General features: G+C 35.0%; 2 protein-coding genes across 2 annotated transcripts in view; both read left to right on the top strand.

Annotated features, from left to right (window-relative positions):
• LOC144435515 (uncharacterized) overlaps positions 1-4648 on the top strand; it is a 6369-nt gene extending 1721 nt beyond the window's left edge. Inside the window, exons 3-6 of the mRNA XM_078124105.1 lie at positions 356-425; positions 931-1159; positions 1904-2073; positions 3243-4648. Of these exons, the coding sequence (XP_077980231.1) occupies positions 356-425; positions 931-1159; positions 1904-2073; positions 3243-3632 (859 nt within the window). The 3' untranslated portion in view covers positions 3633-4648. The remainder of the gene's footprint in view (positions 1-355; positions 426-930; positions 1160-1903; positions 2074-3242) is intronic.
• An 8645-nt stretch (positions 4649-13293) lies between these two features.
• On the top strand, positions 13294-24181 carry LOC144435322 (uncharacterized). The gene is made up of 3 exons (XM_078123918.1): positions 13294-13410; positions 21307-21560; positions 23309-24181. Exons 1-3 carry the CDS (start codon positions 13408-13410, stop codon positions 23472-23474), a joined length of 423 nt encoding a protein of 140 aa, XP_077980044.1. The 5' UTR covers positions 13294-13407; the 3' UTR covers positions 23475-24181.
• Positions 24182-25246: the final 1065 nt, after the last annotated feature.

Raw genomic sequence — 25246 nt, 5'->3', positions numbered from 1 at the left:
TACTGTAAACATTATTGCATCAGGGATTCCCTGCAAGCAGATATGCAAATGAAGATGCGATTGTTCACTATACACGAAATCGTGTGATCGCATTGCATGATTTTATGGAAACTTGTCATTTCAGATAAACATGTAAATAACAGAACCCCATGTCATGTGAGTACCAGTGTGGGTACTCAGTGGTATTTGTACTTGTGCTTGCAGTGTTTTCTGCTGCACTTTCAATCGCTATGCTCATGGAAGTAGGATGCAGAGAACACTGCAAGCACTCGTGCAAATACCCGGAGGGGGCCACACTTGCACTCACACACCATTGGATTCTGTCATAGTCTTCTTACTCCTTGATCACAACTAGGTTACTGAAAACCAAACTAGACGAGTATGGTGACAATTATCACAGTATACCACTAACAGAAACCTTAGAGGTGAGTAGAGAGGCATGTATAGACAAATTCATTCCATCTCATTCATTTTGATGAGAGTGAAAGACAATTTATCCCCTTGCACAACCATCGATCAACAAATTCACTCTCCTTTTCTCAACTTCAACTGCCTAGTTTGAGTTTAAAGGTACGTACTGGATTCTTAACAAAATTTAATTTCATCAATTTCATTTGACACAGTGAGTGAAACTGTTTGAACATACATGCTGGCTTAGAATGAAACTTTTGGCAGAGAAAGAAAAAAGTTGGTCCAGTATAAAAAGATGATTTTACTGGTATCCAATCCTCAACTTATGGTGTTACTGAGAGTAATATGTGAGAATAAATATGGGATGCAAACATACATGTAGGGCTTTAAAGACTAGCATATATTAATATCAAGTATCATGTAAGGTTCAGCACAGAGTTATTATGTCACATTTCTATTTTTCTTGCTAGAATTATAGTTGATTATTCATATTTTTCTGTTTTTTCTACCAAAAATTAGGATGCGCCAGACATGAATTCAGTGGGTCTACCACCAAGCTATTCTTCAACAGTAGCACCGCCAAAAGGCATGATGGGAATTAACTCTGACCTACCTTTTAACCAAAGTGGACTACCCCAGATGCAGATGCCCCAGCCAAGGGCATCACAACAGCAGTTCACACAATTGTTCATGTCACCTGGTGGCAGTGGGAAGAAAAAACGACATGGGAAGTCAGAAAGAGAAAAGGGTAAATAAGGCATAAATAATTACATTTGAAATAACGCTATCCTCATAAAATGATGGAAGAACACGTTGACCTCTTTAATTGTGTGATTTTTAATATAGAAGAAAGACCATCAAATGCCATCAGTGATGGAGAAGGATTTTACTGGTAAACCCCGAGTACAGTGAGCTGATAACTGTCCCCCTGAGTAGCATCTGCAAACCCCCCCCCCCCCCCCCTGCATGCGCAGAGTACATGACATTGTATGGGGAGACATGCAGTGTATCTCGGAACCGGCAACAGATCTATTGTACATAATAGATTTCTTTACATGTGTCACTCGTCGTATGTGATCGAGAATTTGTTTCGTTTTGTACACAAAACTATATTCCATTATAGATATTATCATGAAAAGCATTGTGAAGAGAGGCAGAGGGAATCAGAAGATTTTAAGTAGTTTTTCCTGGATACTAAAGCTATTTATCTATCCAGAATGTACACTTTATGGTTACAATTTTGTATATGTTGTGCATGTAATAGCAATTTTAGCATAAACTGCTTTAAACTTTGATTAGCTTGTACAACATAAGCAATTTTTATTTATGTTCAAAACCAAATTATTTTTTTGTGTGTTGAATACCTCTGTTTTGTTCCTCATTTCTTTTACCATTGTTTTCTGTGTTTTATTTTTATTTACTTTGTGTGTTTGTTTTTGGTGTCTGTGTTCTCCCGTGGTTGTTGCTGTGGACCAACCTTATCCGTGTGTAGATCCCAATGCACCAAAGAAGCCTGCCAATGCCTTCTTCATGTTCTGTCAGCAGGAGCGTCCCAAACTACAGGGGGAGTCAAATCGGGATGCCAAGGACGACTTCAGTCACCTTGACATGACCAAAGAATTAGCTAAAATGTGGAGTGACCTCAGCACAGAGGAAAAGAAGGTTAGCTCCCCTGTATGGTCATCACTGTGTAAAACACATTTAGAAGCTCTGTCTCATCAATAAAGGATATACTTTTATTGAAAGTGGCCATGTAGATGAGGATTGTATATTTATTTTGGATATTTAATTTATAAAACACTTTTATCATGGCTTCCTACTTGAAAAACCGATGTGAATCAACGGCCAAGTCCTTGTTTGTAACTCAATAAATTGCAAAATATTAATAAATATGTAAAATCTTTGTTATTGTACAAACAATTTACACATTTTTTAGTTTTTTGCAGTGCCTTAAGTTACAAACACAACCTTGGTCAATGTTGTTTCATTGATTTGTCAAGTGGGAAGCTATGATAAAAGTGCATTGTAAATTAAATATCCAAAATAAATACCCAATCTTCATCCATATGGCCACTTAAAATCATATAAACTGTCATCCATCCACAGCGGTACTACATTATAGATGTAAAAGGCAAAGAAATATATGTAGAGATTAATCCTATCAATAAAGATTATGTAACACCTGTATCATCTTTTATCCCTCCACAGTGATACTACACTACATACATGTATAGGAAAAGACAAGGAAAGATATATATCCATATAATATATGGAGTAATTCTATCACAGCCTATGAGCAAGAGTTTTTAGAATCAAATTTAAAACTTAAGAGCAAAGCAAAATAATGTATATCAAACTTTAATTCTTTATCAACAATGCCATGTTTATCTGTTGAATAAAAATAATCATCAGCGTTGTTGAATGACAATGTTTATATTAATGCAAATAAAAAGATACCCTGTTATCATGGAAATAGTCAATATACAGGTGGGTTTCAAAATTTGTCTGTCAAATACAGCTAATGTTGAAATTTCACCTTTCAAATGCCTGTAAATGTAAAATGTCACCTGCTGAATGCAGGTATTTACAGAAATTCACCTGCATTGGACTCTTTATTACCTGCAAATGCCAGTAATTACAAACAGCTTCCTTGGCTGTATCAATGAACAAAGGATATATTTAAACTCACGTGTTATCCGTCATCCCTCCACAGTGGTATAACGAAATGTACGGGAAATGATAAGGATTGATATGTATAGAGTAATTCTATCAATGAAGGATATATTTTTACACATGATGTTGTGATTTATAAACTGTCATTCCTTTCACAGCGGTACTACACTATGTATGAAAAAGACAAGGAAAGGTACGAGAAAGAAATGAAATGCTATAACAAGAAGGAGTCTTCCAAGGCCAGTATGAAATCCACACAGGATGGAGAATCTCATGTCAAGAAAGTGAAAAGAGAACATGAGGAGAAAGTGATAAAAACAGAATATGTGGAAGGAACTCCCAGGGATGGTCAGATCCCCAACCAACCTGAAAAGAAGGAGAGATTCAACTTATTCCAACTGCCAATGCCGTTAACAATTCCACCGTTCACACATGTACCTGGAAGTACTCCAGGTTTCCTGAACTTAGCTCAGCATCACCAAGCACTACAAAGGAAGTCACAAAACTTTCCAACAAGCAATGTGTTAGGTTTAACAAAGGATGCATAAAAGGAGTAACAATCAATGTAAGCCACTTTGAACACGTTGGAACAATAAGTATGTGATTTAATACCCTGGTTGTTCTATGTCATGACAACACACGTCAACATCATTTGTTATGTGGTGTATGAAATATCTGTTTAAAGTTCAAAGTCACCATACTCTTCCCTATTTTTAAATAAATTATGCTTGCGCAGGTATAATTATATGATTCCCTATTATGGATTATTTTAATATTTTTCTTAATTTCAGCTGGAAAATACTCACGACGTAAGGGTTTTGTCACTTCTCGTCTTTGAGTCAAAAGTGACGAGGCCCCTTAGACGACTTTCATTTTCTTGATTGAAGAAAAATATTGGAGGATTATATCTAAGTATGAGTGAACAATTACCATATATACACACTGCAGTGTATAATATTTTTATGAAAATTTATTGCGGATTTGTCGAATCACAAGGATTTTTGCCTTCATATCACAAAATTCAATATTGCACTTGACATTGTGAATTTACAATATGAAGATCGGAGATACGTCAAGAAATGTAAGGTCAAAGGTAAGCCCTATTGTACAACCCATAACACCAAAGTAAATCATTTTCTGTATGTACCACAATCGTTTATAGCATCCCTATCAAGTGTAAAAGTATACTGTTTCATTTGCTAATTGACCATATTAGAAAGGCCACATGCTAGCCTTGTAAATAAACCAATTGAAACAGTATATTGTTCCACTTAATGTGAATGCTATAAAGGAGTGTAGCACTTAGAGAAAGTGCTTTACTTCAGTGTTACTCATTTTAATATGAAAATTGAGTATCAGGTTTTATTAAGTTACACAAATCATTGTAAATCAAAACTCAGTGGTTTGATATTTAGCAGATATTTGTTTATCTTCAGGATATTAAGCAGACTATCAGATGATCAGCATAAAGAGCACAATTAAAAATAACTTGTGGTCCACACATGGTGTGGAAAAAAACTAAATATTTTATAAACCACTTGTTGATTTGCCAATTTGTAGACCTGGTCAGTCTTTTAACCAATCAGGTTCTATAACACTTTGAACCTGTGATATCATACATATCATTGACGAAATTGTTACCTAGACACCTAGACTACTAGCTTCACAAGAGTAAAAGTGTTTAACTCAAGAATGAAGTTGAACTCTAAATGTTAATGCTGTTGTTAGTAGTTGTCAAGGGTACTGTGATGTTCAGATATAATTATAGATTGTAAGATATGTGATGTTGGACAGTCCTATCAGGCCTCTAAACCATAGCTGATAGTGTGGCACAAATGTAATAATAATATTGTTTATTCGGTACTGTAGAACATACTTTTGTGAGCATGAACCATTATTCTTTATTCAGAAATGTACATATCTGAATAAAGAATAATGGTTCATGCTCACAAAAGTATGTTCTTCCAAAAGCTGTTTATGTAAGCTGAGAGGTTTTCTTAGAAAAGCTGTTTATGTATTTTCATGGCAAAGAATGTAAATTTTCCAAGGTTTTGAAGAGTGAAGGTGTTTGTTGACTGTATGTCCTACCTTACAGACTAAATTTTTCTGTCACACTTTCCTATTGCTGTGAAGTGATTAGATGAAATACATCATTTCCGTGTAATCACCTCCATGAATATTCCAACCTGGAGAGAATGCCACCTAGACAGTGAAAAAGACTCACTGTTTATGGTTAATACTTAGTATAGTGTGACATATACCCGGTAATAATATACTGCATTGCAAAACCCAGATTTTTCCATGTGACTTTTTCATGAACCATCACTGCATAATACCTAGTCTGTACGGTACGCCGTGACGGGGTACCCCTAAGAGAGGAGGCCGGTGAGGGCGAAACGTCATGATGTATCTTACAGTCTACATAATACCCTAGACCAATGTGCCTTGTACAGACAGTAAGGAACACATTGTCTGTTTTGATTCAACATATTGTAAAACAGTGTAAGTGCTAATTTTCTCACAATATACAAAAGTGTCTTAATCCTGATGAGTTGTTGGGGACAAATGTCAGAGAGAGTAGAGAGCCTCTTTCAAGTTTGTTATCTTGTTATCTCTCAAAAATGATATGATAACACATTATTGTAAAGTAAATCTGCTCTATTTTGTAAATAAAATCATAAATTGATATAAATTGAAAAAAAGTACTATTTTACAAACATTTTCTTGTGAAAGGTCTTAACCTGAGTGAAGTCGAGGGTGAAAGATTTCTTTCCAGTTTTGTAGCACAGCTGAACTGAGGTTCAGGAGTGCCATGTTAAATGTGTGTGTGTGTGTGTGTGTGTGTGTGTGTGTGTGTGTGTGTGTGTGTGTGTAAACGACAAAGTAAAAATTGGCCTGATTGATTGCCTTGTTATTTGGTGGAGACATTGCTAAAAGTGTGCACGGAGATGAGAAATTATTCAAATGAAAATAATTGCATCAAGTGTATTTTGGGTAAAAAATGTGATTTTTGGCAAAAAACTTGAACTCAAAAAATACTTGTCAGATTGGTCTGAAGCAGTGGTGTGGATGTCCTTAGGGGTGTAAAGATGAAGATTTTTATGTACAGACATTAACCCCCTGATAGAAAGTGGGTTAAAACTTCGCTGGAAAAGACATGTGAAAAACTTACAATGTGCCTCACTCTCATTATAATGTCCCTTTGCAGATGTATTGTAAAATTATTATACATGAATTGATTGAATCCATAGCTACTGAGACATTTGAAGTTAAATGTCTTGGAGCACATTGTACTGTAATAGCTACAACATCAAATTTAGCATGAGTTCTATCTTTTCTTATAGAGTAGATCAGTGGTCACAACTTCTCTGTCAGTTTTATCAATATATATATATATATATATATATATATATATATATATATATATATATATATATATATATATATATGCATGTTCTAATATATACATGTAATAAAACACATAGCTATAAAAAAAAAATAGCATGAAAAATGAAGGTTGACACCCATAGTTACAAACAGTAAATCAAAGAACCGACTTTATTTTTTAAAACGAGAAAAGAAAAGAAGTTAATATGGACCCTAAAGGTATAAAATAGAGAGATTTATCAAAAGTCAAAATTGGCCAATTACATGCTGGGCAAAAGCAAGGTCAGCTGTAAAATCTCAGGTTTATAATACAAGTAATCATTCATAGGATAGAGGTCAGGTTTTTGCTATACACACACACACACACACATACACAGACACACATACACATACACATACACACACACACACATACACACATACACATACACACACACACACGTGTATATATGGTATTTATATATATATATATATATATATATATATATATATATATATATATATATATATATATATATATATATCTGTCTATCTGTCTATTTATCTATGTATTGCCTGACCTGGCGAGGCGGAAGCTAATACGAACTTTTGGAAACGCTTTGAGTTGAGATTTGTTGACACTTTACAATCAAAGCAAACAACTAATTTTCAATTCAGAAAAAGTGCCATGAATATCACTTTGGTCTTGATAACTCAAGCCTCGATGTTAATTTATTGGTGTTTCTTTCACAGTACGAGCAGCTAGAGTTTGCTGGTTGAAAGTTCCACAAGATGACGAGCGTCAAATATATTAAATATGCCCTTGGACTCTGGCAAAGTAGACAAAAGAGTGGATCATAATTTACTCACACATACAATTTGTCAAATGTTGCACATATGACAAGCCAAAATACGAATCTGTGAGGCTATCTGAGATCAATGGTACCGACAAAAACGTCTTGGGCTAAATAACATTTGGATCACTGGAACGAATATGTCTTCATGTTTTACTTCCTGTCGCTCATTTTCGCTCATTGCTTCCATTTATTATTGAGTGTGTTTCTGTGTTAATAAAAAAGATAGCTTCGAAAACCACAAACTGTAAGTGACCATTTATTATTTCCACAAGAGAGGTGTTATTTCTTTTGACAAATCAAAAAATCCTCCATTGGCCTTTCCAAATGTCTCCAGAGTATACAATTTCGTATGAACGAGGTTTCCCGGTTACAGGACAAGATTTTCAACTGACTGGGGAGGGGGTGCCGGTGTTTTTGATGTGGGTTATTTTGGTAAACATCACAAGTGGTGGGGGGTCACGTTGGAAAACGACAAGATAAGTGTCATTTTGGTGCTGTGAAATGACTCTTGAATAAATGTAATTCGTCAAAATGTTCTACTATGGGAGGACCCTCCCCAATAAACATTATTCCCCCCCCCCCCCATCTATTTTCCACATATGCATTGCTACATGCATTAGTTCTCAAATAAGAAACTGAAACATTTAGTATTTGGGCATATAACAGTGGCTAGTTATGTATTAGGTTAGAGTTAGGGCTAACTTTCATTCTTATTAAATTCACCACTGGCACCGGTTATATATTGACGCTAATTTTAACCGGTGATTGAACTGGCCATTTGTGTTTTAATAAATTTGTCACTCTCAAGATAAAACCTTGTTCTAAATGAAATTGTAGAAGCATTATGGTATTGACCACATCTTAATGTGCTAACGGAAGCTATAAAGACATTTAACATAATTGTACTATTGGTATTAATACACTGAATAGTGAGTTGTATTTGATTCTACATGTTTTTATTACATCATGTTTTACTACAGTCTACAATGTATAATACCACAAACATGTATATGCACCATAGGTAACATTATCAGAAATTAGTTTATGTTGATTTCTGTCAACATTTGCTACACTTTGTAAAGACTAATTTTTTTTATAGAAAGGGTTGTATTAATTGCAAGTAATTATAGTCTCCCATGGATTTATGCTGTGCACTGAGATACACTGACGATATTACATGTTCCATAGATTCTAGATAAAGATGTACAAATAAAACAAAAATACCCAAAGTAATGTATAAGTATTCTCTTTACAAATAGCGCCATTCAATTTCTTCATATGGTGTTATAGTAGCATCGCTATAGTAAGACCTATGCAAATGATACATTAAAATATACAGGTGTGTGTGTGGGGGGGGGGGGTCATCTTGGACAATGTGGTCTTTACTGTGGAGTCACTTTGGCTTTGGTAATCGGAACGGGTTTGAGAAAACCCATGTTCAACTCCAAAACACCCCCCCCCCCCCAGTCAGTTAAAAAATGCCCGGCCCCTAATTACCCTCCATTGCTGATTGGATGTTTTGCACCAACCTTGTCGACCAAATTGTCATAATTTGACAATAAGGTATAAATTCAAGCAACGCAGATGCCTAGCCTGCTTCAAAGGTCTGCTTTTCTGACTTCGGAGAACAACATGGTAAACGAAACTTATCAGGTTCCCATGTCCGTCGTGGCTACATGGAGCACAACATTGACTGGTATAATAGAAATGCTGTTCACTGTCATTGCAATAGCTGGAAATCTTCTATTCATTCTTGCCGTTTTTCTCAAGAAGAAATTACGTACAACAGCAAACATATTCCTGGTGAATCTAAGCTTCACCGATATCCTGTCTCCAATACTCGTTTCATCTGTTTCAAGTGATGCTTTCCTTCGTCGGAGATGGCATCTAGGTGCTGACATCTGCCGTCTCCACAATGCGTTACAGCCCATTCTGTTAGAGATCTCGGTTTGGTTGTCTGCCTCTATCGCTCTCAATAGATACATATATATCGTGCATCACGAACATTACCATCGACTGGCTAACAGAGTCACCACGACTCTGGTAATTTTATTCAGTTGGTTTTTCCCAACTATCGTCAACGCTTACATGTTCAGTTTACCAAATAGTTCACGCCTCGTTCCCAATATGTATGCGTGTTTTTCTAACATCGACAAACGTATGATTATATTACTCCTTTACGTACCGTGTATAATAACTACACTCTGCTATGGATCAATTCATCTATATATTAGACGTAGCAGAAGACGCGTACAGGCTCACGCGGCTAACAATCAAAGTGACGGTCGTCAAAACGGACCAAGTCCTCAAGAAATCCGTCTGATAAAAGTTCAACTTACTCTTTTTGTGTTGATTGTCTTAAGCTATTTGCCATTGCCTTTGGTGGTGATCTTTACCCAGGCGTTTGGGATACCAACACCAATACAATTTCTGATTGTCATGTACCCGCTTCAACATCTACCTGGAGTGATCAATCCAGTCTTGTACGGGTTGAGTCACAAACACATTCGAGCTACGTATAGAGAATTGCTATGCGATAAGTTGATGTTCGGTAGATGCTGTGGTCCAATGCAAGCACATGAAGTGTCTCCTATATGAACCAACCAACTTAACCACTGGTACAAGAAGACGCCGATCTTGAAGCGTTCCTACACCCTATCCACGTAAATTTGAGTTTCAGTAAATCGAAACCTGCACTGTCTTGTATATAAAGAAGCATGTCACAAAACTTCACGACGAACACATCGAAATATTGAATAGAGAACATTTCACAGCGTTTAACAGTTATGTTGTGGGGGTCTCTTTGTAGTCTCTCTTTGCACATATTTACAGTAAAGACACTTCTCTTCTGAATTTGCAAATCAACACTGTCAAGTAACTTGTTGAAGTCTATACATTACATGTAAGTTGAGATATTTTTTATTGACATATCATTGCCAGTTATTGTTTCACCGTCGTATGGAATTATGACTCGGACTGTACATGTTTTGTCCATCCACGGAGTTTGTTAAATCTCACTCTCGGACTGTTTCCTAAATCATGCCTATATTATATGCAGTCATTTAGTATAATTGTACATTCAAGTTTACGTTTTCTTTTCTTCAGGAAAAAAACTTTCAAAAATGAACATTGTTTATGACATGATTTAGTCTCATCAACTGACATATATGAATCTGACATGTAAACTTTTATCACAATATCTGACATGGTAACCTTTTATCACAATATCTTGTTAAAGTCTATATGGCATATTATATTTCGTATACGCGTGTCAACTTACCCAGAACTTACATATATATTGGGTCGAAAGAAACCTGTCATGGTGTATTTTGACTCGGTGTTAGAAATATGGATATAGCTTTGGTTTCATATTTGTGAGTGTGCTCATAAAATCTCTTGGAACTTTATGCTCATATTGATAATGCAAAGTGTATACTGATGTATGGGCCATAAAGAGCCTACCCCGATGATACTTCTGATTTTTTAACATTAAAAGATTCACAAGCTTGTAACCTGGGTAATAGTATACAATATGTATATTTTCGATTAGACAACCAACTATTTTCAGTAAAAATTCTTAAAAAATACAAATAATTAGACATTGTGCATGTTACTTACACTTAAATTTTATCTATTAGTAGTATAGTAATAAGTTGAAATTATGTGGTCTCTAATTTTGGGTGCGAACCTCAAAATCATTTTGATTGGATATATTGCATCATACTACCTGTACTTCTTTACCCGCACACTTTGCAGTGAACAGTTACGAGTAAGTCATTATATTTAACAAAATAGCATTCTCGCAAACCAGAGATACTATTTTTTTCCGCGACACGGCGAAATAAATAAATTTGGCGGTGCCTTTTGGACGGTGCCGTAAAAGGGGCTATGGTTTACGACGATGCCAAAAAAAGTTTCGACAGATGTGCGTTGCAGTTGCAAGTATAGTGTAGCTTTAAACACTGGGTTTCGACTTATGGGAAAATACCGTTTGTCTTGTATGGTATTGCTGTAAACTAATTATCTTTTAAAGCGAATGGACACGTTTTATTCAATTTTGTTTTCAATGGATATTAATAAATGTGTACTAAATTTTACATTTCTTAATGTATTTCTTCACCTATCGGGTTTCGTTTTACTTTGCGTTGGTTGTGTGTGTGAGATTCATCTTTTCTTTCAAATATGAAATTGTAAAAAATGAAACTACGCTTTAATTTCGATCGAATGTTTACTTTATTTTTAGTGTCGTTTCTTGCGCGTCTTATATGTACGGTAAGGGAGGCTTCAGGTAATTACAAGAGGGGTCAAACTGTTGCCAAAAATGTGACCCTTCCCGGGTCCGTCGTGCTTAATAGTGCCTCTCCCTCAATTTCCTTTCTCTAAAATATGACCCTCGCTTGTTTAAATATTTTTTTTAAAACCCACATGGTTTCAAATGCTGTGGAAAAGAACAAGTCCTAGAATCCCACCGTTGCCACCATGTCTAAAGTTTAAAGGAATTGGTCATTTCCCACTACCCCCACCTGAAGAAATTTGTGTACTGCATTTATCTGTGTCTGGATCTCAAATTAAGTTGTTATTTAAAATGAAATTTGAGTGTTTTGAACGCAAATATTAAACGTATTTGGAGCAAAAAAGAGTATCAGATATCCGTAACAGCGCTTATCTTTAAAGCACCTAGACTGCCATGCATCACCATGGACTGTGATAGACTGTCGTCGAATTCGAAAGTAAGGCAGTTAAAATATCAAAATACCATAACATTTGTAATTAAATATTTTGCCTTGTATTTAAATTGAAGGAGTGGTGTAAATACATTTATTTATTAGACAAATACAGAAAGTGATGTAGAATTTTGTGTCCGATTAGGCCCTAAAAAATTTTTTTGTTTCCGGTTACTTACCTAGTTTTTCACTGCCGACCCTAAACTTGTTTTACGTATTCCAGAAATGAATAACAAAATCTCGCACTAAATAGTGGATGTGGAAACTGAGATCAAAATAAAACTCAGTGTTCTTCCAATTCTGTAATGGCTGTACATCTGATGAGAAGAAACCAATAACATACCATATGGAAAACAACAGAAAATATAACTACCTGAACTAGACACTCACATATGTGGATATATATATATATATATATATATATATATATATATATATATATATATATATATATATATATTATATATGTATATATATATATATATATATATATATATATATATATATATATATATATATTATATATATATATATATATATATATATATATATATATATATATATATATATATATATATATATATATATATATATATAGTTTTGGTAGTACTGGAACTCTTTCTTGGGTGTAACTCGGAGTTTCACGCATATTGCGATCATCAGACATATTGCGATCATCAGACATGTGTCTGATGATCGCAATATGCGTGAAACTCCGAGTTACACCCAAGAAAGAGTTCCAGTACTACCAAAACTATTACGCTCTGCCGCTGCGGTATAGAGCACTGTCTTAGCAGATTGATACTCACCGAGTTATATATATATATATATATATATATATATATATATATATATATATATATATATATATATATATATATATATATATATATATTTTTTTTTTTTTTTGTTAGGCCTTACCATGGCAGTCGTCCTATTAGATTACCGAGTCATGTACTGACGCGAAGTAGGGTTTAATACATTCGAGGACCACGTCATTCACAATTAATTAGCAACGTTACGTCCGCCTGTCGAAAAAGACCCTAAGTAAATTGTTTAAACAACAATAATGCGTATTAATTTGTCTCAGTGTTTATTTAATAGTAATCACCGAATAACATTACCCTGGCCGAAAACAGCGACAGTGAGAGTAGTGCATGTAGTGTGTTTTTATGGCAATATGTTGATTTTTGCACGTGGTCAAGCGATAGAGTCGAATCTGAATCCGAATCTGAATCTGAATCTCAAAAGTATATTACCCGCTCAGTGGTAGTTAGACGCACAGACATTACTTCCGTCAGCATTCCGGTTGTGAGTGATACAAGTTTTGGCTTCTTTTCTTCCATTTGGTTGTTCCCATACCGTTATTTACCAAAATGGTAAGTTTATAATTCATAACTTGTCTATATTTGAATAGTGCTATATTAAGACGTGACAAATGTTGGAAATGAAGAGATGTTTTAGCCGGTCAGGAAACACCCATTTGAGTTTTGACACCGCTAATGTTAATTAACCGGGTGTGTTCACCCGAGACGTCAGGAAATTGTCTGTCTCACTTGTTCATTCCTCTTCGTTAGATATCTTATTTTCATCTCATGGATCTTTATATTTCTCAAAGTTCATAAGTAGATATGTAGGAATACACATGTTGCACAATTTTCAACATTTAATGTGTAAAATGTATCAAAATGTTTGTCATCGAAAGGGTTACATCGCGCAGTGTCAGTGTGCCCGGTCCGGTTGGGCAAAGGTGTGGTGGAGTTGATTTATAGTTGTTTTTCTTCTTCACCTTTTTATTGTTGTAAACTTTTTTGGTGTCGGCTGCAAATATGTGTATGGATAAAGTGTCTGTTTAGCCTTGCCACGTAAATAGGGGAACGGAGGTAGGCGAACACCAGGTACATGGCCGGTCGGACGGTTATGATGGCGGGACAAGACAGGAAAACATGTACATACTACATGCGTACGTGTACGGAAAGGTGTCCATAGAATTTCTAAAATGAGGAAATGGAATCACAAAATACATGTTTCAGAAGCAAAATGGAGCCAAAAACATTATTAGTCTGATGAAATGTGGAGAATAATATACCGCTTTAGCTGTTTTAGCGATCAGGAAATACAAGAAATATGGATTTTTCGTCAGTATGGTCATTGTCAACCACATGCCAGTTACAGCCTATTCAAATTTCAATGTTCTTTATTCATAAGCTATTCTAGTCATTGATTATTCAAACTGGTGAGGCTAAAGGACATTAATATGCAACATTATGCACTGATTACATCAACCTTGTAAATGACAAAAGAACTGTGAGTCAGTGGACAGTGGAAGGCATGTCGTTTTATAGTGTGAAAGAGAACCATTGGCATGGGACTTTGTTAGGCTTGCTGTCAATGAAATACAAGAAGCTGTATGAAAACTTCAGTTGTGTCAATCCAGAGAAGTTTCATGCCCTCGTATTTGTACAGTACAGTTCATAAAATTATAGATATCCATTCTGTTCCAATACAAACACTCAACATTAATTTGCAATTACCATCATAATTGGATTACAATTACAATTGTCCAAATCTGAATAACTGCAAGTTGACATAACATGCACATTGCAGGTTCTGATAAACCAATATTGATGCTATATCTCAATGTCTTGAGTAGCTGCAATAATTGTAACATTCGTTTCTGTTTTGGGTTGGTTTATATGTACGTGTATCCCAATCCCATTAAAATTGGCAAAAGTAGCAACCCAAGAGCAGCATTTTGAAACAGTTTATGCTGACATCTCACTCACATTTTCAGCGTGATCTCCTCTGTTTGAGTTTGCCCCACAGGAATTTGTTTTTCGATTAAATGACAGAATTAAAAACCCTCATCAACAGAAAAAAACAACAACTTTAAAATAAAAAAGAATGCTGTACAATTATTGTAGCTATGTCTTGAGATTTGCTTGGCTATTGCAATGCTAAGTCAAAAACTTTTTCAGATCTTTAAAAAAAAATGATTGCCACATTTGACAACATAATTGAAGAAATTACTGCTTTGAAGTGTTCATCATCAGAATTTATTTTCCTGACACTACTTTTGTACATGTATGCATATTATATATAATTGCTGTATTCACCTCCAAGTCTGGGGTACAAGTTCTTGATATCCCACATAAACCTATTCAACATTTCTGAATAATTGGTCGGTAAAATTCATAAAATTTGCAAATCTAATTCTATTGTGTAAATGGAATAATCATTATTTACTTGATATGTTTGTGGTGGTTCATCATGCCGGAAGGCATGCTTTAAAACAACAAGAATTGTGATAATGTCTGTTGAACTTTGGTTCTGCACAAATTGTGGGATGTGTTCACATTTTCTATAATTCTATATTTATTTATAAGACAAATGTTCTCCCCAGAAAATATTGAGAAGAAATCACGAGAAATACATTAATTTGTAGTCTAGATCCTACCTGTAGTATTGAGTCATCTTTTCACCCCCATAGATCGATGCACAGATAACACTTAACTACACCAGAAATTAAGATTACAAATGAACACATTTTTGTAAACCAAAATGTTAGTTCTTACCTATGGTTTTCAAGAATATGCGTGGTTGGGGCCAAAATGCTATAATAACCTGGCACTGAGAGATCGATAAATTTAACCATGGTATTTGGTATATGCCCACATTAATAATGTTTGTTATTCAACTTAGTGCCTCTTTGTAGAGTCCCTGAATAAGGAACCTTAGTCCTGTGAGCTGAATCCTTGGACATTTATGGTTGTTTTTGTATGCATTTATTACTAAAGAAAAATATCTGGTGAAATAACATAAATCAATATTTTATGTTCTGTGAGCTCCACAAGAATGTAACACCTATTTGTTGTCAACTTTACGTTTGATCCCTTTATAGGCCCAATTCAGAATGGTAATTTCATTTGAAGTACTTGGGTACTTGTTGGACATTCCATTATGTTATTATATCAACTCTGAGTGTACCAATCTATACTATAATTTGCATATATCTGTCTGCTCTACTAGGATTGAGTGTTATTACAATGTACATGTATAGTCCTTATTTTCATGCCTATCCTATTGTCACATCACATCAGGCTTGGACAAGGATTGTATTTCAAATTCATTGATGCAATTAATTTTTAAGTGCAACATACCACATCTAGACAACAGTGGCATGGTATTAATGCTGTGTGTCGTTCTCGGTGATTGTAAAATACAAAATAAAATCATATGTGCTACTCTGGAATGTTCTACGGGCATATATTCCTTTGTTGAACTGTTTATCCAAACATTGAATACTCTCTCTACATAGTAATATACTGTCATTGCCTGTAATAAGAGATACATTTTTTTTGTAAATTATATATATCATTTGTGCTACTCAGGAATGTTCCATGACATCTTCCTTTGTTGAACTGGTTATTTAGAACAAATGAATTGATCATTCAAACATTCTGTGTATATGACATTAATATTATGTAATCAGCTGTAAATATATATATATATATATAAATGCATTGATGATCACCCAGTGTCACTCTGGAATGTTGTATGATATATCTTTCTTTGTTTAGCTGATTATTCAAATCTATTAATATCCCTGATGTGCTACAGGTATGTTGATGTACATGTACATTGTATAATAGTAGTAAGGTTATCGGAATTGTGAACACTGTCCATGACCCATTGTGACAAGGTTGAATACCCTCCATATGTTATGAAGGGATTAAATAGTCGCTAAAAAAAAGAAGGGAACTGGTCAGGTGTTCAGACATTATTTCCGTCTTCTGTACCATTGGAAGGACAGTTGTGTATTGTATTCTTTTAAGCAATCGCTATTCTTGCAAGACTTCACAATTTGTGTGATTTTTTAGCACAACTGAACTGAGATTCAGTAGTGCTATTCGGGTCGCCCGACGTCTGTCTGTGTGTGTGTGTGTGTGTGTGTGTGTGTGTGTGTGTGTGTGTGTGTGTGTGTGTGTGTGTGTGTGTGTGTGTGTGTGTGTGTATAAACAACTTAAAGTCAAAAAACCGCTGAACCAATTGCCATGATATTTGGTGGGTCCATTACCTTGGGTGTGTAGTTGGGAAATTGTTCAAATCAAAATGATCGCATCACAGGTGTGTGATTTGGGTAAAAAAATGTGATTTTTGGTCAAAAAACTTAAACTCAGAAACTACTGGGCAGATTGGTGCGAAATTTGGTGGGAACATTCTTAAGGGGATGTAAAGTAAGATTTGTTCATGACGGGATGATTCCATCAGTGATATGCAAATTAGGGCTAAAAATGTGTCTTTTTGGTTAAAAATCTATAATTCCAAAACTACTGAGCAGATTGGGCTGAAATTTAATGAGAATGTATCTAGGGATGTATGGACGAAGAAATATTAAGCATAACATGATTCCATGAGTGATATGCAAATTAGGTGTAAAAATGTTCATTTTTGGTCAAAAACTTATATCTGAAAAAGTACTTGGTCACCGAGTCTGAAACTTGGTGAGATGTTCTTAGTGTTATTCTTCAAAACATTTTGACAAAATTGGCCCTAGCGACCATGACCATGCCCTTAGCAACAACCAAATGGCAGTATATTTTGGTCAAATAACAAAATCATCTGGTAGGCAAATGAGTAAACATTCAAAAAATGTATGCAAATACCGTAGCAACCATGACCACGCCCAAAGCAACAGCCAAACGGTCGTGTATTTCACAAAGATAACAACAGGGATTAATAGACAATTGAATAAACATTCAAAAAATATATGTAAATTTGCCTAGCAACAAGACCATGCCCATAGCAACAGCCAAATAATCATATACATTGCAAAGATAACAGGAATAGAAAGACAAATGAATAAACATTCAAAAAATGTATGCAAATGTGCCTAGCAACAAGACCACGCCCATAACAACAGCCAAATGATCACATATATTGCAAAGATAACAATGGGGATTAATAGACAATTGAATAAACATTCAAAAAATGTATCTAAATATGCCTAGCAACAAGACCACGTCCATAGCAACAGCCAAATGATAGCATATATCATAAAGATAGCAACATGGTTGGATAGGCAACTGTATAGTCATTCACCAAATGAACACTTATTGTTAGCATGGACTACCATATGGATAAACTTTTTTTAAAAACTGTACAGTTGTGCTACAGTGCCATTGGCGGTATTTTTTTTCCCTTCTCGAATACACGAAAAAACAATTTAGAGTTGGCCATGAAAATCTAGTGAACCAAACAAATGTTTTTGTTACGCCTAATCAGTAGTTGATGTGAAAAAAAATTATCAAATGACTATATAGGACATGTAAAGTACAGGGGTCCAAATAGAATATTTTTTAGCATGCAGTGTGCACCTTTACTTTAAATTTACCTGCACACAATGTGCACACAATATTTCAGGTACAGTTTGTCTGTTACATATTGGATTGCAGTAAGTAATGATGCCAGGAATTAATTCAAAAATGTAATTTATGATGACAGCATTTTAAATTTACCAAGACAAGAATAGTGGGACCAGTTTATTGTAATTCATTGTCTTAAAAATTTGTTAATTACATCCATGACTGTCTTCATAAGACATCATTGTAGACTGATTTACATGATGTTTCATGTGACATAAAATACTACAGCATTCATTTACATGTACTATGAAAGTTCATCATCAAATTTCCATTGTAGAACCAGTTACCAGAACTACTACTACTACTATGTACTTTTGTGTACAATTTTAATAAAGGTACAGTCACATTAGGGATAGGATTGCTAGCTTAAACCTGATGCGTATCATTATATCTCCTTCAGTTGGGTACACACAGTTGTTTACATGTATATGACTCATGATGTGTCCCATATCATCTTGACGATGACCAAGTGAAGTTGTATAACTTTCAGAATGGAGGTAGAAATAATGAATTGTTTACCTCCATGCTTGCAGCTAGCTTACACGATCAGAATACAAGTACATGTACGTAAAAGTGATTTCAAAATTGTGTGCTGTGTTCTTCAGGAATAAAGTCATGTGATGTGTATTGATCAATGACAGCCAAGTATTCTACATTCTCTCTAGTCAATGAGATGGTCATTCATTATGTAGAATGTACAAAATACAAGGTTTCTACCATTGTTTCTTTAATTACACATCTATTGTATTCAGTACTATACAACTACACAGTGCTGCTAATTGCATAACAATCCCTATTCTAGATGGCCAACAGTCAACAAATAGCAATATTTTAGTTATTTCAGCACAGATTTAGCACTATCCAATTTTAATAGTTACATGACACAGATTTAAAGCAATTTGTGGAAATTCATCAAAATTTCACTTTGTTTGACCTTGGTTTTTGGCAGGGATGTACTTTTGAATGAAAAGTCATCATGTGACAATTGAAAACCCAGTATCGTGATGAAGTGTTTTCCATGGTATTTTGTCATTTACATGCTTTCAGTTGGTCCTAGACTAGAATATGATTCCTGTAACGCAAACACAAATAGATAGAAGCGATTCAGATCTGATTCGCAAAGTTGGGTGGATTTCCCTGCTAAATTACACCTTACCTGGCAAAAAATCAGACATTTCCTAATGCCAACATTAATTGCAGAGCCTTCAAGACTCAAGAGGTGTTCAGAGGTACCCCAAATCGGCAAATGTAGCAACGCCTGCAGCATTTTGAAATGGGCAGTATGCTGACATCTCACTCACGTTTTCAATGTGGTCTCGTCTATTTGCATTTACGTTACAGAATTGTAACGTTTGATTCAGGTTTAACATTGGAACGAAAAAAGGCACAAATACTGACGAAAAAGCCCTCAAAATCATAGCAAACGCTAAAATTATTGCAACTAATCTTTACCATACTGTGTGAAAGAAAATGCCAACCAGTTCTAAGTTTAAAACCAAGCTGAAACATGAGGGGTCACTATGCAATAATTTTGAATAGAAAACATAATAGTTACATGTATCTGGACCGACATTGTAATGCTGTATATAATTCATTAACATAGCATATAGTATACAAGGTGTGGAGCATCGCCCCTTGCCAGGCGAGGTGGTGATAATACTGAGTGTACACATTTGGATGGTGACACACACAGCATGCCCTTTCCCTGTGTTCACTGTGCAACAAATAAGCCATACAACATTCACAAGCCCCTGTAAATTTAGAAGCTTGATAAGGTTGAACAAGGAGACACACAATGTATCTTATAGTCTATTTCATATGAAGACCTATGTAAAATTCATTTTTTTTTAGCACAACTGAACTGATAAAGGTTCAATAGTGCTATAGGCATTGAGCGGTGTCTGTCTGTCTGTCCATTTGTGTGTAAGTGTGAGGTATTTGATGGGCATATTACTTTTGGTGTCTAGTTGGGAAATTGTTCAAAGCAAAGTGATTGCATCACGTGTGTGATTTGGGTCCAAAAATGTCATTTTTGGTAAAGAAAAAAAAGTAAACTAAAAAACTAATGGGTGGATTTGTCTGAAATTTGGTGGGAATGTTCTTAGTGGTGTGTAGATTAAGATTTGTTCATGACAAGATGTTTATTTGATTTGCTTGATATTGGTCAAGCATTGGGTAGAACTAATTTTAAACTGCTTTTGGCTTGGGTCTTGGAAAGATTAACCATTTGGTATAAACTGGCCTTCGAAGCCTAGGTTTATTTCTTATGACATGACAGACAATGGGCTACATTATTGAATTATGCTAAGCCCATCAAAAGTTTACATTCGACCTTGTGATTGTGGAAACAATGTGTATTGTAACTTTTAGGTAAAATACAAAGTGTTAAGAGTTTGGCAATTTCAAAATTTGTTTATATTATGAGAATGTCAAATGTGCCAAAAGATATTCTCAAGAATATTAATAGGAAGATTTTCGATTTTATTAGCACAACTGAACTGATAAGAGTTCCAAATTGAACAGTTCTAAATTGTCAAAACAGGCCGGAAAATCACAGTGTGTGACACAAGGTGATTGTCATTGCCACTGATCTAGCATTAATGAGCAAGAAAATAAGTGTTTAGGAGAAAATATGGTTATACCCAAAAAAAATATACAAAATAAAATGTACAACATGGAGCTTACACATGTCATTAATGGTCACCCAATCTTGTTTTGTTCTGTCTCAGTTTTACGTGTGCAAACACACACACACACACACACACACACACATACACACACAGTGAAGCAGTACTGATAAAGCAAAATGCTTAGCTTGATATTTTTTGTCTTTTTTTTTTTATTTGACAGACTTCTGGTGTTAAGCCTGATGATTCTTGTATTGAAATTTTCAAGCAGATGCAGCTACAGCACGCCTACAAATTTATAACTTTTAAAAAGTCTGATGACAAAAAGTCTATTGTAATCGACCAAACATCAACAGGTGGAACGTGGGACGATTTCTGTGAAGTTTTGCCAAAGAAAGAAGGGCGATATGCTGTTTTTGATTTTGAATACAACTTAACTGCTGGTGGTTTGAGAAATAAGTTGGTTTTCATTTTATGGTAAGAATTAGTAATACCCTACCATGTTTGTTATGTTGGTACACACAAAGTGAATGTTCAGCAGAGCACAAACCTTTAATCTTGTGCTTCATCTCGAGGCCAAACTATTTCAACTTTTCAATTTTATAGTGCCCAATCTTTGAGAGTTGAGCTTTCTTGTCAGGAAGTGATCTTTGGCCTTGACTGCTATCTGTATGCCTTCATGCATACAGGATTTGCTTTTAATACAGCTCAAACATGTATTTATATTTAACAGGGCTTGACATTAACTAGTTCACAAACTACCAATTCTTGTAACCAGGGGCTACCATAATTTACAGCTGGTAATGATTATGCAATGATTTAAATTTTTAAGGATAGAGATTTACAAACATGAAAGTATTTTAATAACGCATTTATTTACAGTAGAGGATCTCTGTTTTCAGTTCAGGAATTATATTAAGAAATAATATTGACATTTTTTAGTTTACATGACTGAACAGTGAACTGAAAAGGTTCAGTGGTGCTACAGGCATGGCAAAAAGTGTCTGTCTGTCTGTGTGTGTGTGTGTGTGTGTGTTTGTGTGTTTGTGTAAACAACTTAAAATCAACAACTGCTCGACCAATTGCTTTGATATTTGGTGGTCATGTTACTTCTGATGTCTAGTTGGGAATTTGTTCAATTGAAAATGATTGCATCAGAGATGTTGGTTTTGGGTAAAAAAACCTCCAAAACAACTGGGCAGATTGGCATGAAATTTGGTGGGAACATTCTTAGATGTGAGTAAATTAAGATTTGTTCATGATGAGTCCCTTAATAGTAATATGCACATTAGGGCTAAAAATGTATCGTTTTGGTCAAAAACCTATAATTCCAAAATTACTCAGCAGATTGGGCTGAAATTTAAGAGGGATGCATCAGTGGGTGTATAGATGAAGAAATATTAAGCATATAATGATCTCATCAGTAATATGCAAATTATGTGTAAAAATGTGAATTTTGGTCAAAAATTTATATCTCAAAAAGTACTTGGTCAATGAGACTGAAACTTTGTGAGATGTTTCTAGAAGTGTTATTGTGCAGATTTTCTTTAAACTATTTTGACACATGACCATGACCACGCCCTTAGCAACAACCAAATGACAGTATATTTTGATCAAATATCAACACCATCTGGTAGGCATGTATCCCTAGCAGCCATGACCTTGGCCATTCAAACATTCAAAAAAATGTTTGTAAATTTGCCTAGCAACAATACCATGCCCATAGCAACAGCCAAATAGTCATGTATATTGCAAAGATAACAGGAATAGAAAGACAAATGAATAAACCTTCAAAAATTGTGTGCAAATGTACCTAGCAAAAGACCACACCCATAGCAACAGCCAAATGATCACATATATTGTGAAGATAACGAGGATTAATAGACAAATGAATAAACATTTTAAAATGTATGCAAATGTGCCTAGCAACATGACCATGCCCATAGCAACAGCCAAATGATCACGTTTGTTGCAAAGATAATATCAGGAATTCATACACAAGTGAACAAAAACATTCAGAAATGTATGCAAATATATCTAGCAACAGCCAAATGATTGCATATATCGCAAAGACAGCAACATGGTTGGATAGGCAACTGGATAGTCATTCAGCAAATGAACACCTATTGTTAGCATGGACTAGCATATGGGTAAACATTTTAAAAAACTACAACGCCATTGGAGGTATTTTTTATGCATGTTGTTTTCTTTATCATTCCTAATAGGAATCCAGAAGAAGGGCCCACAACTGAGAAAATCTGGTACACAACAAGTAAGGGAGCTTTACGCAATAAGCTACCTGCTATCACTCAGGAAGTCCAAGCTACAGATAACGAAGAGTTAGATTATGATGACATACTTAACAAAATCTCAAAGGGATTAACAAATTAATGTGAACACCTGAATGTGAATACAAAAACAGCCGCGCCCCTTTTCTAGGGTTTATTGATAGTACATGTAAAACTTTATTCTCTGTGAATAATCATGAGCACACACAAACTGTAATTTATCTTAGAATACATACTATTGTAACCTTTCATCTTTTTTATCGGCAAAATATTTTGATATATCTTCTTCCAATAGAACTAACCTATTTCTTGAAAGCAGAAATTGAGAAATTAATATAAAGGCTTTTCAAAAATCTAGATATTTAGAGGCATGCATGGTAGAGAGCTGTTCTTTCTAGATACGTACATACACACTGTATATCACAAAGTGTAGGCTTCCATGATATTTCAGAAAACTTTGTATCAGTTTTACAGAATAACGCGTCTTGTTTGCATTTACCACAACTGTATTGACTAATAGACTATCTAGAGAAAACATTTCTTAAAGAGAGATGGCAGACATCCGAGACTTTGACATGCATATTGTGTACATGTAGGTAGGTTTGGCAATTTAGACCTAGAATTGAATCAGGGCTGTAAATCAAAGACAAAAATGTCAACAATTGTGGATTGGAAATTGTTATAATTCTTTTTGTAGGATTCTTTGATGACAACACTCAGAGTACATGTAGATTTTTACTGAAAGCAATCCAAAAATCACTGTACAGCTTGTGAAATAAAAACTCAGTAAAAACATTCTCTGATAATAAATTTGTGATGTTGGTGGATTCATTTCATACTATGTGTTGTTAGTCTGGTGTCTGTCTGTGTTGTTAGTATTTTGGAGCATACCACAACCACTGTTTTTAGCACAACTGAATTGAGGTTCAGTAGTGCTATAGGGATCACCCGGTGTCTGTCTGTCTGTGTGTGTGTGGTGTTTTGGGCGAGGCCTTCTGCAATATTGCAAGACAGCTCTGGTTTGCGAAAATGGTACAGGGGAAAGATAGTAATTGTTAATTACTTGAGATTGTTATCATTGCAAGGATAGTAACCAAGAATGTAGCCAATAGTAAATAATTAAAGCAGGACTCCTTGGCTGATTTGGATTTTAAATATGTTGTGAGCTGTAAAGTGGGAAATTGTCATTTCTTCAAATTGAAAAGGCAGACTATTTCAAGTCCAAGTGAAACTGACATTTTTAGCCCCCAAAGGGCAAAGCCCGATGGTGGCTACTACATTGGGGTCTGTCCGTCTGTCCTTCCATCCGTCTGTATCCACCTGAATTTCCAATATGCATGTGCCAATTTCAACCAAAGTGGTACAAATGTGAGTTGTTATAGAGGGCATATGCATGTCACTTGGTTTTACAACCCTCACGACTATAGCGAAATGGCGGCCATATTTGTCGTAATAATCATACATTGCCCAATAACTCTTGAAGATTAACAGATAGAGACCTCATTCAAGTGTCTTCACCAATGTTATCAATCATGAGCTTTTTAATGGTACATTGACCTCCATCTTCAAGGTCAAATAGCCATATTATTGTCAGTGTATATGTATATCTCTGATATGCATGGACTGATTTCAACCAAACCTTGTACAAATGTCAGATGCTATAGTCTGCATATACACATCATTTCATTTCACAACCCTCATGATAACAGCAAAATGGTGGCCATATTTGTCATAATATTCACATTTTGGCCGACAACTCTTGACACTTAACAGATAGAGACCCTATTCAAGTGCCTTTGTCGTGGTTATCAATTATGAGCTTTCTAATGACACACTGACTTTTGACCTTGACCTTTATCTTAATGGTCAAATAGC

The sequence above is a fragment of the Glandiceps talaboti genome, chromosome 5 (genome assembly GCF_964340395.1).
Source record: "Glandiceps talaboti chromosome 5, keGlaTala1.1, whole genome shotgun sequence".
NCBI classification, from domain to species: domain Eukaryota; kingdom Metazoa; phylum Hemichordata; class Enteropneusta; family Spengelidae; genus Glandiceps; species Glandiceps talaboti.
Note: the sequence above shows the minus strand (reverse complement) of the source record. Positions and strands in the feature narration are given on the sequence as shown.